This window comes from Sorex araneus, chromosome 2 (genome assembly GCF_027595985.1).
Source record: "Sorex araneus isolate mSorAra2 chromosome 2, mSorAra2.pri, whole genome shotgun sequence".
NCBI classification, from domain to species: Eukaryota; Metazoa; Chordata; class Mammalia; order Eulipotyphla; family Soricidae; genus Sorex; species Sorex araneus.
In genome coordinates, this window is record NC_073303.1 from 299,311,106 (window position 1) to 299,328,001 (window position 16,896).

General features: G+C 43.5%; 1 protein-coding gene across 1 annotated transcript in view; it reads left to right on the top strand.

Annotated features, from left to right (window-relative positions):
• The first annotated feature begins 2,793 nt into the window (after nucleotides 1-2,793).
• Nucleotides 2,794-16,896, top strand: part of ZMAT3 (zinc finger matrin-type 3) — a 42,930-nt gene continuing 28,827 nt past the window's right edge. The window contains exons 1-2 of the mRNA XM_055126686.1: nucleotides 2,794-2,991; nucleotides 7,385-7,711. Coding sequence (XP_054982661.1) covers nucleotides 7,442-7,711 — 270 coding nt within the window. The 5' untranslated portion in view covers nucleotides 2,794-2,991; nucleotides 7,385-7,441. The remainder of the gene's footprint in view (nucleotides 2,992-7,384; nucleotides 7,712-16,896) is intronic.

Genomic DNA, 16,896 nt, shown 5'->3' on the forward strand with positions numbered 1-16,896 from the left:
TCAACTCTAAAGATCCCTTTACCATAAATGTCATGGATGGTTTTGCCTATGTTTTTCTCTATGTATCTTATGGATTCAGATATGATATTAAGATATTTAATACATTTTAAATCTGACTTTTGTGTCTGACATTATAGCAAGATCTGAGTTCATTTTTTTTTTTTTGCATGTAGCTGTCCAGTCTTCCCAGTACCACTTGCTGAAGAGATTTTTCTTGCCCCGCTCCACATTTCATATTGCTTTATCAAATATCAAGAGGCTATGTAGTTGAGCGTCTGTGTCAGTATATTCAACTCTATTTCATTGGTCTGTATGTCTGTCTTTAATCCAGTACCATGCTGTTTTAATTACTACTATTTTGTGGTACAGTTTGAATTTGGGGAAGGTGATGCCTCCCATTTTCTTTTCCCCAAGAATTTCTTTAGCTATTTGTGGGGACTTATTATTCATATGAATTTTAGGAGTGATTTATATATTTCTTTGAAAATGTTATGCATACTCTTATAGGAACTGCATTGAATCTGTATAATACTTTGGGAAGTACTACCATTTTGACAATATTAGTCCTCCCAATCTATGAGCAGGGAATATCTCCCCATTTTGTTTTATCCCTTTTTATTTCTTGAAGTTGTGTTTTGTAGTTTTCTTTGTATAGATCTTTCACTTCTTTAATAAGGTGATTCCGAGTTACTTGATTTTCTGAGGCACAATAGTGAATAGATATTTTGAAAAATATTTCTTCTATTTCATTATTTGTGTATAGGAAAGCCATGGACTTTGGAGTGTTGATTTTATAACCTGCCACTTTATAAACCAATTATTTTTGCAGAGTCTTAAGAATTTTCTAAGTATAGTATCATGTCACCTGCAAGGAGTGAGAGCTTGACTTCTTCCTTTTCTATCTGGGTGCCCTTGATTTTTTTTTCTTACCTAACTGCTATGGCAAGTACTTCTAGTACTATATTGAATAGGATTGGTGAGAGTGGGTACCTTGTCTTGTACCGGATCTTACAAGGAAGGCTCTTAGTTTTTCCCCATTGAGAATAAAGCTGGGGGCTTGTGGTAAATAGCTCTGATTATAATAAGAATGGTTTCTCCAACCTTCATTTTGTTGAGCTTTTTTTTTTTTCATCATGAATGGGTACTGGATTTTGTCAGATGTTTTCTCTGCATCTATTGATATGATCATTTTTAAACCTTTTCTTTTATTGATATGGTGTATTATGTTGCTTGACTTGCTAGTGTTAAACCATCCTTACATCCGTAGGCAGAATTCTACTTGGTCGTGGTATATGATCTTTTTGATGAGTCATTGGATTCTATTTGCTAGTATTTTGTTGAGTATCTTTGTACCTGTTTTAATCAGGGATTTTAACCTACAATTATCTTTTTTGGTTTTGTCTCTGTCTGCTTTGGTATCAGGGTGACATTTGCCTCATATACACTGTTTGGGTGGGTTTCTGTTTCTTCAATTTCCTGGAAAAGCTTGAAAAGGATTGGGAGTAGGTCTAGAGATTTACTTTGGAAGATTTAAGGGGTGGGGGCTTGCTGTGGCATGTCTGCTAAAATTACTTTGAATTTTGTCTGGTTATGGCTCCCAGACTATGACAGCCTGTGGATCTGTCTGTCCTTGGTGAAGGAGCTCACAGAGTCTTGGAGACTTGCATGTCCCCAAAGACCTACCCTTGCCTGGACCAATATTTGTGCAGCTGAGTATCTCTCAGCTGGGTACACACTACAGGGCAGGGCATTTAGCCTGGGGGTATTGCATGCAGTTTATCAAGAGAGGCAGATCATCCTGAGATCTGCTATGCTACAATTGCTAAAATTGCTACAAATTACTGGGGTTAAGAGTCTGGTCATATGAGCAGTTTCAGATAGCCAGTGGGTCTTTCTTGACTTAGTTAAGGAGCTCGATGGAGTCCTGGAGACTGGAGCGTCTCGAGCCCCGCCTGACTAGCCTCCTGTTCCATCTGCAATTGTGCTGCTTGCTGCAGCTCCCAAGGCTATGTTTTGCCGAAATTATGACTGGAGGTCTAACTGCCCTTTCCCCATTCTGTCAATCTCATTGATTTGGACTCACTTTTAAAAATGCAGGTGGGCGGAATGCTAGAACAGCAGGCAAGGCGCTTGCCTTGCACGTGGAACACCCGTTTGGCTCCTCCTATGCCCTATGTTCGCAGGAGCAACCCCAGGTGTGATGCCTGAGTACAGAGCCAGGACTCAGTCCTGGGCGCCGCCTGGAATGCAAAGTGATTCAAAGGAGACATTTAAGTTATGTTCGTTTCACGGGGAAAAAAAGAACAAACAAACAGCAATTTTGTTTTAGAGAATGTACAAATGAAAAGAATCAGAGTTGGAGCTTCCTCTGCTCATCGCTGTCCACCCTGAAGGTTGAGCCTGAGAGGACAGACAGTGTTATTCTACCGGAGAAGGGGCGGGGGCGGGGAAGTGAGACCCAGAGAGACACACACAGAAGGAATTTCGGCTGCGTTATTTAGTTGCCTTCTTAAGGTCTGGCTCTCACTGCCGGGAGATGAAAGTTCCAAAAGTAGAATCTGCCTCAAATTCTACTCTGGGAGTGGTCGGCTGGGATTCGGGGCGGTGCATCCTACTTGGGACCCTGCCTTTGCTTCCGCCCAGTGGCAAGGCAAGGGCGGTCTGCAAGCTCCGCCAGGCGCGCCCAGCATCTGTCCGGGATGCAGGAGGAGCCGCCGCCGCCGCCGCCGCCGCCGCCGCACATGCGCAGTGGCCAAGCCGGGCCGGCGCCTTCAGTCTCCTCCCCCGCCGCCTCCCGGTTCCGCAGTCACTTCCTGCAGCTGTTTCCCCCGCGCGTCGCGCTGGGCTGACTTTTGACAGCCAGCGTTTTGGTGTCGGGAGGGTTCGGCCCGAGTCGGCGGGGAAAGTTGCGCCGGGCGCGGCGGAGCGGAGCCGGGGGTGGCGGGGCGGCCGGCGGCGAGATTCCCGGGTGCGCCCGGGGGGGTTGTTCCGGTAAGTGCGGGCGATCGGGAGCCTCGGGGGGCGCCTGGGGTCTCTCTCGGCTCCGCCGCCGTCTCTTTGCACCTGCCCCGCACGTGCCCGGCGCGGGGGGCTGCTTCTGATCGAGCTTGTTTGCTGGGAAGCCGCCGCTCACGTGTCCCCGTCGGCGTGCGGCCGCCCCGGCGCCGGCCCCGCCGCGTGGGTGCCCCGGGGATCCCGGGATCCGTGCGGGCATCCTCCCCGGGGCGCGGGGCGCGGGGCGCGGGGCGCGGGCCCCCCCAAGCGCGCCCGGCCGTGCGCACGCCCCGCGCAGGAATGCGGTGCCCGAGCGCGCGGGACGCCCGTCGCCGCAGCCTGGCTGCCAGGTGCAGACCGGGACCCCGCGGAGCTTCACCCAGGCCTCCCGACGCCTGCGTTCTTCCTTGCAGAGTAGACCTCGCCCCAGCTCCAGCATCCCCCCTTCCCGCGCCCCTTTTGTTTTTCTTTTTTCTTTTTGCTGTTTTTCCCCCCTTCCTCCCGTGCGCCTCGCTGCATTCTGACCACCCCTGAATTAAAGCTCCCGGCGTCTTGCCCTGCTCTCCGGAGTGTCTCCCCATGACAAACTGAGCTAGTTGGCGGAGGTGGTGTTCCCTTGGCTCGCTAGATTTCTCCAAACGGGAAAGTGATTGTCTGAAACCCATTCTGGGAAGAGTAGGCCCCGGCCCAGGCATGCAAGTGTGCTGAGAATGCAATGCTCATTCGTTTTCTTTCAATGAGACATACCGTGGAGCTTTGGTTTCTTTATTGTGCCCCGAGCCGCTGGCCAGGGCAGTTGAATTCATGATTTCTCCATTTATGCTAGTTCCTACGTCAAATTAAATGGTGTCTCAGGGCCTGAGAAATGCTTATTTGCACTAGCCATTAAGTTAGACTCAATTTAGTGCATTGCTTGAATGGATCTGAGTCACATTTGCTTTGGATTCTTTCTTTTGCTCCATTTATATTTTCGCTGGAGGCCTGGCTTAACACTTAGCTTTTATTTTTATGCTAATTTTTTTGTTTTCAAGCAGAGTGCTGCCTGATGTAATTTTCATGCACAGATCCGTTTTGGGAGTTGACATTATCAATTTGAATGTTAAATAGAACAGGAACAAACTTTGGGATATTCTGTGAGAATTATAATGATAAAAAATATAAAGATAAAATGCAGTAACGAGTATATCTAGATCAGTGAGAATTTTTCTTGAATTCAGGAAATTTTACCACATTATGATGGGGGCCTTTTGTACTCTGCTTTGAGAAGGGTCTTTATTTTGATGGACACACACACACACACACACACACACACACACACATATTGTTTCCTCAATGTGAAGTACCAGTGAGCTCATAAACAAGTCCAGACATGTTTTAGGCAATTGGTAACTCTTGATTTTTCTGTTCTTGGTTTTGTTGCGGATTTCCTTTATCTAGGTGTTTTGACACCCTTCTTCATCATTTGTCTCCTGAGCTAGCACAAAGTCCATGGCAGTGTGGCACCTTGGACAGGTGGTTTGTGTAGTTTTTTACATTCTGAATTATAATTAAGTGCTTAAACTTTTTAAAAATGCGTTTGTTTCCTTGATTTTCTATTTAAAAATATCCCCAGCTGTCTGCTTTGAATGATTTAATGGAGAAGATGAACAAAGATTTCAGAGAATCCCAGTTTCTAAAAATATTTAAATCTGTGTTGCTTTTCTTTATGTTCTCAGAGATACGGACAACCTTGGCACAGAACAGTATGTCGGTGTAAGAATAAAATAAAACGGCTTTTCTAAAATGATAAGATTCATGGGAAGTCTTGTTAGCTACTGTGACTAATACTTTATGTACTTTGACCTTTCCCACTCTACTGCACTGATAGTGCTGACCCCTAGCCTTAAATTTAATATTAAAATTGAACTTGATTACAGTTCCCACTGTGGGTTCTTTTACATATTGGAAAAGTGACTTGTAACTTTTCAAAATTTATTTGGTTGATTTTCGTGATGCCTGGATAGAATATATACTTTGCTACCAGAAATAAATAACAGCAGCTTCCAACGACTGTATCCTCATGACAACAAAAAGGGTTTTTTTGTTTTTGTTTTTGATTTTTTTTTTTTTGACCCTTACCTGGTGATGCTCAGGGGTTACTTCTGGTTCTGCTCTCAGGAATTATTCCTGGCAGTGCTCTCGGGGTTATGTGGGATGCTGTGGGATCAAATCCAGGTGGACTATGTGCAGGGCATTCGTGCTATCTGCTGGGCTGTTCCTCCAGCCCCAAGAAGCTTTAATAGTATTGCAAGAGAGGTGTCAACTAGTAGGTTTTGAAACAGAATTTGAGTTTGGATTAATTTGGGCCTTGGAAATTCCAAGTGTATGTAGTGGTTTATTTATTTATTTATTTATTTACTTATTTACTTATTTATTTATTTATTTATTTATTTATTTATTTATTTTGGGTCACACCCAGCATTGCTCAGGGGTTACTCCTGGCTCTGCACTCAGGAATTACTCCTGGCAGTGCTTGGGGAACCATATGGGATGCTGGGAATCGAACCTGGGTCAGCTGCGTGCAAGGCAAACGGCCTACCCGCTGTGCTATCGCTCTAGCCCCTATAGTGGTTTATTTTAAGATACTTTAGGTTAGAAGATGCCATCTGGGTGGGTATCAGAGGAACTAATGATAAAGATTGAAGAGGGACAGGAACATGCAGAGTTTATCTTGAGGAAACAGAATAGAGATACTCAGCTATCATTTATTTTTTTTTATTTTTAATTTTGCTGGGGAGGTATGGGCCACACTAGCTGTGTTCATGGCCTACTCCTGGCATTTTGCATGGGGATCATTCCTGGTGTAGTTTTGCGGTGTCAGGGATCAAACTTAGGTCCGTTGCCTGTGAGGCGAGCACCCTACCTGTTCTACTATGTCTCCTTCCCTTGGCTATCTAATTTTAAGGGGTAAAGAAATAGCAGTTAGATTGAGGGATTAGAATTATATTGGGGCTTAAGGTAGTGACCTGTTGTCCCACTGAACATTACTTGAAACCTTATTTTGTTTAGATAATTTACCTTGGGGAGAAAAAAATGCTGTGATATTTTTAGGGGATTCATGACTATAATTAAAGCTCTGTGATGTCCTGAACCGAAGGGACCCGTAGGACAAAGACAGCGGGGTGACAAGGAGACTCTAGGGTCACTAGTCAGGCAGGCTTGGCTCCTTGGTTGAGTTGTCTTTTAACACTAATTCCTGTCCACATAGGACCATAGGTCACGTCTTGCTGAATCATCCTTCTGTTGAAATTAATTAGTTATTGATTTGGGGACCACATCCAGCTGTGCACAGTGCTCACCTTTGACTCTGTGCTCAGGGATCACTCCCCTGGGACTTGGTGGCACCCCAATGTTGGGATGGAACCCGGGCCAGCTGTGCACAGGCCTTGTTCACTGTACTGTCTCTCCGGCCCCTGGATCTTCCTTTAATCAAGAGGAGCCACTTGTCTTCTGGTTTTAAAAATATGGTCTCATTTACTTGAAATCCCAAAGCAAAAAAGAACAGAATGTGTATCTTTGAAGCACATCTATGGCTGCCAACTTCTATCATGAGAATTCATTGACTCAACTCTTGGAAAATTTTTACTTTTTTATGTGTGGGGGGAGTGTCAGATTATAACTTTTTTTTGGGGGAGGGGTTTTCGACACATTCAGCAGTGCTCAGTGGCTATTTCTGGCTCCGGACCGGGGAAATCGTTTGTGGTGCCAGGGATAAAACTGGAGTTGGCTGCTTGGAAGGCAGGTGCCTTACTTTACTATTTTTTTGGGCCCTGGATTATAACTTTTATTCTGATGTACTAGTTATTCCTGAAGTCTTTAATATTTTTCCTTAATCTAGTAGTGCTTTAAGGAGTCTACAAAATGACGTCCTTTTTCATTCTCTCTAATACCCTTTGGATAGAGAGGAAAGCCGAGCCAGGATGCGAAGGAGACAAGTTGCAAGGGGTTCACAACGCTGGTATTTATGTCTGTAGAGAGTTGTCATTAAGATGATTTAAATGCAAGTGTGTCTAAAGGAAGGAGTCTTGCCAAGGTGACCTTTGATGTCCATTGGAGACACATGACTTTGAGATTTAATTAGCCATGGATGCAATACTATTAATGTTCCTGGGCTGGAGGGGCCGCTGGGAGCAGTGCCAGGCAAAATGCAGCCAAATCTAGGGAGTGGTTCTCAGTGGAAGAGCATCATGTCAGTGTGGATAAAGAGACATGGGAAGACCGTTAGATGAGGCCTGATGAAAGAAGACCCAAAGATGTCTTTGGTGGAGGGGGTCAAAAGATGCGCTCATTTGCCTGTCATCTTATCCTGCATCCCATTTTAAATACCGTTCTGTTGTTGTTGCTGATTCAGATTTGAAGACTCAACTTTTCATCGTGCATTGGATTATGCCCAAGACTTTCCTACCCAATGATCCTCTTGCAACACTCAGCACTTCCTCCACCTAAGCAGCCCTCATCCTCTCCTCCTATGTCAGTAGCCACCAGGTCTACAGGAACTTTGCAGCTTCCACCGCAGAAGCCTTTCGGGCCCGAGGCTTCTCTGCCTCTGGCTGGGGAAGAAGAATTACCTAAGGGCGGGGAGCAAGACTCGGCCCTGGAGGAGCTATGTAAGCCCTTGTACTGTAAACTCTGCAATGTCACCTTGAATTCTGCACAGCAAGCTCAGGCTCATTATCAGGTAAGGAGATAAGAGAATTTTGGGGCATTTTAGTTTTCTGTCCTGATGTGTCTGATGGTGCAGGGATGGCTTAGTGCACAGTTAAGTGTTTGCTTGACTGAAAACATAGTGTTTCTACTGTAAGTTAAAAGTACCATTTGTGATGGAATGGGTACCTGCCTCTTTCACTTAGATTGTGGGGCATTTGCTCATTTACCAGTCCTTCTAAGACAAGTCATCTGTGTTGAGCCTAAGGAGAACAGGTACTTAAAACGATGTACCGATGCCAAAATTAGCTTAGTATTAAAATTATTATTAAATTATTTAGGACTATGCCTTTCTTGCTAATGTTGTATGCATCAGTGGAAGATACTCTCTGAGTCTTAGGCTTTTCCATTTTGACCTCTAATTTAAATATCTTGTTACTCTGAGGGAAACTACAGGTATCTTTCTGCAATGAGATTAAAATTACTTGGCCTTCATTTCCTAGTACACAAACTCTGATTTCTTTTAGACGGTCAGTGTAAACTGGTACTTATTTCTGATGTTTAAGCTTTTATTCCCATATAGAGAAACTAGTGGTAACAGGAGTTGTAAAGGGTATTATTACCAAGTCAAATAGAGAATTATATTTTGACCAGAAAGAGGGAACTCACTTCCCTCCTCGTTTATTTTCTGTATAAAATCACTAAAGTTTCTTTTTGGGGGGTAAAGAAATCCTAGAGCAGTTGAGGCCAAATCCTATTGAAATGAAGACTTTTTAGGTCATCATTCATATGTCTACTTTTTTTTTTTTTGCATGAATATCTACAATAATTAAACTGTGATTGGAAGATAAAGTACAATGGCTGGAGATATAGTACAGGAGTTAAAGCACTTACCTTGTACATGGTTGACTTGGATTCCAACTCTGACACGACAAAGGGTCCCCAAAGCACTGTCAGGAGTGATGTCTCAGCATAGAGCTGGGAATAAGGCCCGAGTACTGCTGGACATGGCTCAGAAAAATAAAAGAAAAAAACAACAAAAACTAGAAAGAAAAGATAAATTACAAAGGCTTTTTCTCTGTTGTGTCCTTCTTGACTCTTCTACCACAAGTTTTTATTTACTCTGGTTTTGACCTTAAAGAATGAATATTGTATAACTTGGTGATTGTACATCAGAAGTATTTGGATGGTGTGTTGTTTACTCTGGGATTTAGGGAAAGTCAGAATATAGCGTTGCCCTGGAGTTTTTTTGTTTGGATTTGTTTTGCCCTCGGGTACAGACTTGCATTCACTGTCACAGATCTTGGCATCTATCATTGTGGGTTCTTCAAGCATCTCCTGGTTGTCTCAGTTTCCTCCCTTCGTCCCAACTGCACATTCTCACTGCGTGTTGTTTCTCACTACAGTGGATGGATGTAGCTCAGTGCTACTGTATGCTGGTGGCCTGTTTCACCGCTGCATGGTGTGTGTTAGGGTGGTTCATCTCAGATGGCACAACTCAACGCCAGCTTTCTTCCTCATGGACTCCTATGGAATGTTCAGTTTTGTAGTCTTGTAAGATTCACTTTGAAAAATACAGTCTGGGTTCTAAAGCTTTGACTCTAAGCTGTATTAAGCCCCGAATAAATCCTTAATTGCGGCGTTCACCCTTGTTTTCTGTCATAAACGTATATAATTGCATTTTAAAGAAAAAGTAGTTTACTTTCATGGGAGAGCATTTTAATATGTGTGCATGGATAATGCACAGGGCTCCTGCCTTTCTCTCCCGCCCTCCAGCCTGTGCTGACTCTGTAGACAGTGATGGATGCTTCTGGTTATACGCAAAGAGAATTCAATTTGAGCAAGGTCACTGGGAAATAACTCTTAAACTAGATAGGAAACAGAAGCAACATTTTATTTAGGTTTTTCTCCCTTTTTTTTTTGCATTTGTGCCTGTGTGTGTGCTCTGAACTTCTTAGGTAATGTTACTCGTATCTAATTTCAGATCCCCCAGTATCACAATGAAAAGTAGAAAAAATTGTCCATGTTCTATCACTGTCATTATCACTCATCGATTGTTACTCATCGATTTGCTCGAGTGGGCACCAGTAACGTCTTCATTGTGAGACTTGTTACTGTTTTTGGCATATTGAATACGGCACAGGTAGCTTGCCAGGCTCTGCCGTGTGGGCGGGATACTCTCGGTAGCTTGCCAGGCTTTCTGAGAGGGACCAAGGAATTGAACGTGGGTTGGCCACGTGCAAAGCAAACACCCTTTGAAATACATATATATCTGTGTGAAAAGGGCAGTAAAATTAAGGATCATTTCTCAATACTCAGAATTTTTCAGTACCAGAGTTACAGTAAGATTACCTTCAGAAGGGACAATTTAAGCAGCCAAGAACTTGGGTAAAGATAGGGTAAAGAAGCAAGTAGATGAAAGTAGAACTTAATGGAAAAATGTAAAGTTTGGGTGTAATATAAAGCATGTTCATAAGGGTTTGAAAGCAAAGATTTGAATGAAACCATTGTCACTGGTGACTCTTAAAGAAGTTTCTTCCACAGAAGAGAAGGCAGGCATTTAATGCTTTAAAAAGTAGAGAGCAGTTTTGTTGAAGAACATAGAAGAAAGTTAATCTTAGAAGTGAAAGCTAAGGGCTGGAGCGATAGCACAGCGGGTTTTTTTTTGCCTTGCACACAGCTGACCTGGGTTCAATTTCCAGCATCCCATATGGTCCCCCGAGCACTGCCAGGAGTAATTTCTGAGTGCAGAGCCAGGAGTAACCCCTGTGCATCTCTGGGTGTGACCCAAAAAGCAAAAAAAAAAAAAAAGTGAAATCTGAAAAAATAGAAATAGTCAAGGTAAAATTAAATTAAGCTAGAGTGTGGGTTAAAAATCAGGGGCTGGAGCAATAGTATAGTGGGAAGGACATTTATGTTGCATGCAGATGACCTGGATTTGATCCCCTGCATCCCATATGTTCCCCTGAGCACAGCGAGGAGTGTTTCCTGAGTACAGAGCCAGGAGTAATCCACCGCCAGCAGTATTTCCTGAGTACAGACCCACGAGTAACCCCATAGCATTGCTGAGTGTCACCCTACCTCCGAAAAAAAGGAACCAAAAAAAACTCTCAAAAAACCCGAACAATCAAAAAGTAGATCAGAATATAAAAAAAAAAAATTACACCCTGAACATAACCAGTCGGTAGGTGAATCAACAGAAGACAGGCACACAAATGTTCACCTGAAAAGATGTCAAAAACCACCCGAAGAATGCAGTAGGGGAGTGATGGAAAGCCGTGACTCGTGACAGAGGGAAGAATCGTGCGTGAGGCTTACCAAGCATCAGGAGAAGGCAGCCTGCAGTGACAGTTGACCATTCAGACAAAGTGGTTAGTGAGATGACAGGAGTGAGGTTTTATTTCCGTACAGAAACCTGCTTTGTATTTTTGTTTTGTTTTGGGTCTATCCCTAGCACCACTCAGGGTGCACTTCTGGCTCTGTGCTCAAGGATCACTCTTGGGGGGACTCGGGGGACCGTATGTGGTACCAGGCATCAGGTACCGGGTGGTTGGCACAAGGTAAGTGCCCTACCTGCTGTCCCATCTCTCCAGGTCCCGCTTTGTAATTTTTAATCCTGGGATACCAGTGCTCCAAGTTCATTGTTTTAGCAACCTTTGAGAATAAAGGGGTCAGTGGTATCCTATTTGTAAGCTGGAAACATACCCGCTCAAGTTATAAATCACTGATTGTTTGAGTCACTTAATGCTGCTGTTGAAATCACAAAAGTTTCAAATTGCCTAGGGTATTGGAAGCAGCCTTGGGCAGGTTTGAGCTGTGTGACACCGGAGTCTAACTGTATCATGTTCCCCTAATCCAGGACACACAATGCCGACTGCTTCAACAACACTCTGTAAGCTCTCACTTCCCTCTACCCTGCTGCACTGCTGTTCCCGGGCAGGGGTGCTTAGCAGACCCAGGTCTCTGTGGTTGCTGCAGATTTAGTTCTATATCTAGGGCTTTTAGATTGGCCAGACTGCTTCAGAACACCCGTAGCTGGTTGTTTCATCTTTTAAATGAATTTAATGCAGTCTATTTTTGCAGTCTCAAAATCGTGGCATTCATTAGGTCTTTTTTATTCCTCCTCTCTTCCCCCTTTCCCTACCCTTTGTTCTTACTGTGATGACTGAGTGCATCTCTCTCCCTTCCTTTCTCCCTTCCTCCCTCCCTCCCTCCCTCCCTCTCTCTTTCCCTCTCCCTCTCTCTCCTTCCCTCTCTCTCTCCCTCTCCCTTTCTCTTTCTATCCCTCCCCCTCCCTCCCTCTCTCTCTCCTTCCCTCTCTCTCTCCCTCTCCCTTTCTCTTTCTATCCCTCCCCCTCCCTCCCTCTCTCTCTCCTTCACTCTCTCTCTCCCTCTATCTCTCTCCCTCCTTCTTTTTCCCTCTCCCTCCCTCCCTCCCCCTCTCTTTCTTTCCCTCCCTCCTCCTTCTCTCTCTCTCTCTCTCTCTGACACACACACACACACACACACACACACATCCTTTGATGTTATTCTTGGTGGGGTTGCACACTTTCACTATGGTACCGGCAAATATCTGGCTGTGCTGAGTCAGATTGTGAAATAGCGGAGCTGTCAGGGACCTTCCTTAAGGAATGGGGCAGCACCGGGGATTGAACTCAGGTCTCACGCTTGCAAAGCCTGCACTCTTTACCACCCAGCCATCCCAGATTCTCTATTTTATTATTTCCCAAAGTGGGCAGTACTTCTTACGGGAGCAAGGGCACTGGAAAGATCCAGAGGGGTGGAAATAGCCTCAGGTTCAGTTGGGGTGGGGGTATACAGGTATACATTCTGTTTGCTTAAAGAAGTATATTGTTATGAGGAATGTTGAGTGATTTTTTTTTTCTTGAAAAGGGGGCAGTTGGGCCAAAGTAGCTTAGAAACCTCTGTCCTAGCTATCTCTCTCTCTTTCTTTTTTTTTTGCTTTTTGGGTCACACCCAGCAATGCACAGTGGGTTACTCCTGGCTCTGCACTCAGGAATCACCCCTGGCGGTGCTCAGGGGACCATATGGGATGCTGGGAATTGAACCCGGGTCGGCTGCGTGCAAGGCAAATGCCCTACCCGCTGTGCTATTGCTCCAGCCCCAGTCCTCACTCCAGTCCCAGTCCTCTTAATTTAAAATAAAACCTTGGGCGCTGGAGCAATAGTACAGTGGGTAGGGCATTTGCCTCACACATGGCTGACCTGGGTTCGATTCCCAGTATCCTATATGGTCCCCTGAGCACTGTGAGGAGTAATTCCTAAGTGCAGAGCTAGTAGTGACCCCTATGCATCGCTGAGTGTGAACCAAAAAGAAAAAAAAATCCTTGGATGGAAATCATGTCTTCATTTTAGTCAAGTCTTTATGCAGGTTGGTGGTTACTTAGGGCAAAAATGGCACGGAGTAATGAAAAACTTGTGGAAGCATCAATGTCTAAAGGAAAAACCACTTTAGGATGGGAGATTATTAATAGAAACCAAAAGAACAAAAAGCATGGATAAATTCTGCGAAGGCATCCACAGCTTAAAATAAAGTTAGCTAATTTACATACCCATTTGAAAAAGATCTAGTTGCTCAAAGCACATTTCTAACATGTTACGAACATAGATTTCTATTTATAATATTTAGTAGCCAAGTGAGAATGTTAATTAGATTAATTTGAAAGAGAGCTAGAACACCGATTATAAAAAAAAACTTGTGCTAAAATTATGCTGAATGACATGGCCTTAATTCATAATGCTCCTGATGTGACTGACACGCTAAAATTTTCGTACCAGTTTTGGCACACGCATTTTGACATTGATCACTCAAGTTTGGATGGCAGTATCAATCGCTTTAATCGCACTTAATTTTTCTGCCTTCAGAATCCTGCCTGATTATTTTCTGAATGAACTCGCCATGGAACTTTTGCAAAGAATGTTCAGAATACACCCCAGCAGGGTGTGGGAACTCCATGACAGCCCCACTGTCAGCTGGGGCTCGCCAGGCCTTATTTCCCACCAGGCTCACCCTGTGCTGTATTCTTTTTTTTTTTTTTTTTCCAGAAGAATGGAAGCTCTTTATGTGCAACCATTATTACTTGCCCTCTATTTTGGGGTTTATCTCCTCATTAAGGTGAAATAAAAAACACGCTCAAGGTTTTTTCGTATAAATAAATATAGACATAGTGCCCTCCTCTTTCTTTACTTTTAATCTCTCTTGTTAGCAAGTATTCCCTTCTTCTTTATTGTTTTAGAGTTGAGTCTAGACTGTCCTCTGAAGGTCTTCATTTCCATTTCCTTTCTAGCTACTCCTAGCATGCTGGTTTTTTATTCCAGTAGCACAGCTGGTAGGGTGTATTTGCTTTGCATGCAGGTGACCCTGGTGTGATTCCTCCGTCCCTCTCTCAGAGAGCCCGGCAAGCTACTGAGAGTATCTCCCCCCCGCATGGCAGAGCCTGGCAAGCTACCCGTGGTGTATTCAATATGCCAAAACCAGTAACAAGTCTCATAGTGGAGACGTTACTGGTGTCTGCTCGAGCAAATCGATGAGCAACGGGATGACAGTGACAGTGATGCAGTGATGCTATTGAATGATTTAAGGTCACTTGTAATCTAATGGACAATTCCAGCTCTTACTTCCTGCCTCCCTGTGTTTCTTTGTAGCATTTCCTGCTGGTAACCACTTGATTCTTAAAACATTCAGGGATGATTTTTTTTTTTTTACTCAGAATAATACCTTTAGAACAAAGGTTTTATTATTATTTTTCCAATTCCTTAAAGAGCCTTTGGGCCACATCTGGTGATGCTTAGGGATTACTGTAGGTTCTGTGCCCAGGAATCACTCCTCGTGGGCTCTGGAGACCATAGGGGATGCTGGGGCTTGAACCTAGGTTGGCCGTGTGCAAGGCAAGCACCCTCCCACTGTGCTATCACTCCGCCCTCTGGAACAAAGGGTTTAAAATGAAGGCAGTGTATTTTCACATATTTCACCTTTCTTATCCGCTCCATAGCTTTTCTTTCTTGTCCCTTCACTGTGTTCCATCTTCCCTTGGGTATAGTTTCACTTTGACACACACCTGCATAGTTGTTTACTTTTCCCTCTTAGCATGTCGGGGTGGGGGGAGGGGTGGTGGTGTTGTGACTCCCAGGTGGGCTGTGGACACCTAGGTCCCCTCCTGGTGATTCTCAGCCACCCAGGCTGTGGTGGTTCGGTGTGAGGGACCAAGGATGCAGGGCTGGGGGATTGGTGACTTGGACAGCAACTCAGTGAGCTTTCAGGGCTGTATCCAGCAATGCGTGAGACCACGGGGCACAGGTAAATGCAGGGCTTGGGCTGCAAGCACGGCTTTATGCCCGTACGTTTACTATCTCTCTGGCCCCAGGTTGATCCCATTTTGTGTATGATTGAATTACATCTGCCATGATCTTTTTCCAGGTTGATTCCATTTATTGAAAATTGAGAGTCTGCTTTTTTTATGCTATATTTTTTATGCTATGCTTTTTTTATGCAGTGGGGAAATACTGTTAATTAAAAACTGTTTCCTTTTTATCCTCCCACTGTCATGATCCTTTGCTCTTCAAAGGAGATGTTTGAATGATGCTTTTTGAACGCCAGTTCAAATGCATATCCATTTTATTTGGCTTCATATGTGGATATGAACTTTAAAATTACACTCCCTCTGAATCTTTGGAAAATACCCTTGGGATTTAAAACATATACACACACACACACACACACACACACACACACACACACACACACACACACACACACCCCAAAAAAAACAGGGAGGAAAATCTTAGGTGTTAAAAAACAACCATCTACTAGCTTCTTCACCTTTTTTGTTTGTTTGTTGTTTTGGCCATACCCCAGGGTACTCAGTGCTTAGTCCTAGCTCTGTGCTCAGGGATCACTCTTGGTGGAGCTCAGGAGACCCTATGGGGTGCCAGGGATTGAACTTGGGTCAATAGATACCCTGTCTCTGTACTGTGTAATTCTGGCCCCTTTATCTTTATTTTTTTTTATAGTTACAATTGGTTTTACTTATCTTCATGCACCTAGCAGATTTCTAGTTGTTTCATATTTGGGTCATGATCTCATTATGTAGGAGTTTTGTTTTTTTCCAATTTCCTAGAGTTTTTGACTTTCTCCTTTTTCTTTCATAATGAACCATTATCATTTCCTTCCTTTCACCTCCAAACTCAGTCACCCTATATTTATTGTGTGGAATCCTCTTTTATCCTAGATCCCTCTATCTTCCTACTACATTTTCAGATGGTTGGCCTTTGGATTTTCTGCACAGCTGTTAATTTTGGACTTCTCTTCGTTGCTTTCTGACTTGGAACTACTCTTTCCTAAATATACTTGTTTTCTTTTTTTGTCCTGTTTTTTTTGGGAGTACATCTTCATATTGAAGGATGAAAGAATATAAATGCATGTATAATAGGCCTCTTTGTTTAAAATAAGGTGGTATATGCACACTCATATATACATATACATATGTGTATTTTCTCTCTAAACTCTATGTCTAAACTGTACTGTGCCTTTGTCATTAATTTAGTTCCAGTTTGAAAATGGTTCTTTTGTAAGGCTGTTAAGGTTCCATTGTGTGTATGTATTTCATCATCTAGTGTTGCCAAGAGGATTCTGATTCCTGTTCTTTTGTGGGTGACCTATTTTGTACTCCCCCCCCTTTGAAAGCTCTTAGGCTCTCTTTTTTTTATTCTGTTATCTGAAATTTCACAGTGATGAATGTGTCTCGCTCTGGCTCTTTTTTTCATTTGTCGGGTCAGTCCTAGTAGATCCTTTCAGTTTGCATACTCCTGTTTCTCTTGAGCTCTGGGGAATTCTCTTTGATACTATTTCCTTGATATATTATTGTTTTTCTTTTGTCTTTCTCTCTTTCGCTAATCTTCTTAACCCTATCTTGGACTTGCTGGCTTGTTTTTTTAAAATACTGTTTGTCTCTTTTCTTACTCTTTAATTTTGGAAAAGATGTTCTAGAGTTCTACTGTTGAATATTTTTAAAAAATTGTCTTTATATTCTAAATACCATCTGGATCAAGCCTTACATACTACTTCTTAGTTGCATCCCCTCCCTACCCTTGAATTTTTTTTTTTTTCTTTTTTGGGTCATACCCAGCAATGCACAGGGGTTACTCTTGGCAGTGCTTAGGGGACCATATGGGATGCTGGGACTTTTTTGACAGTCATAAT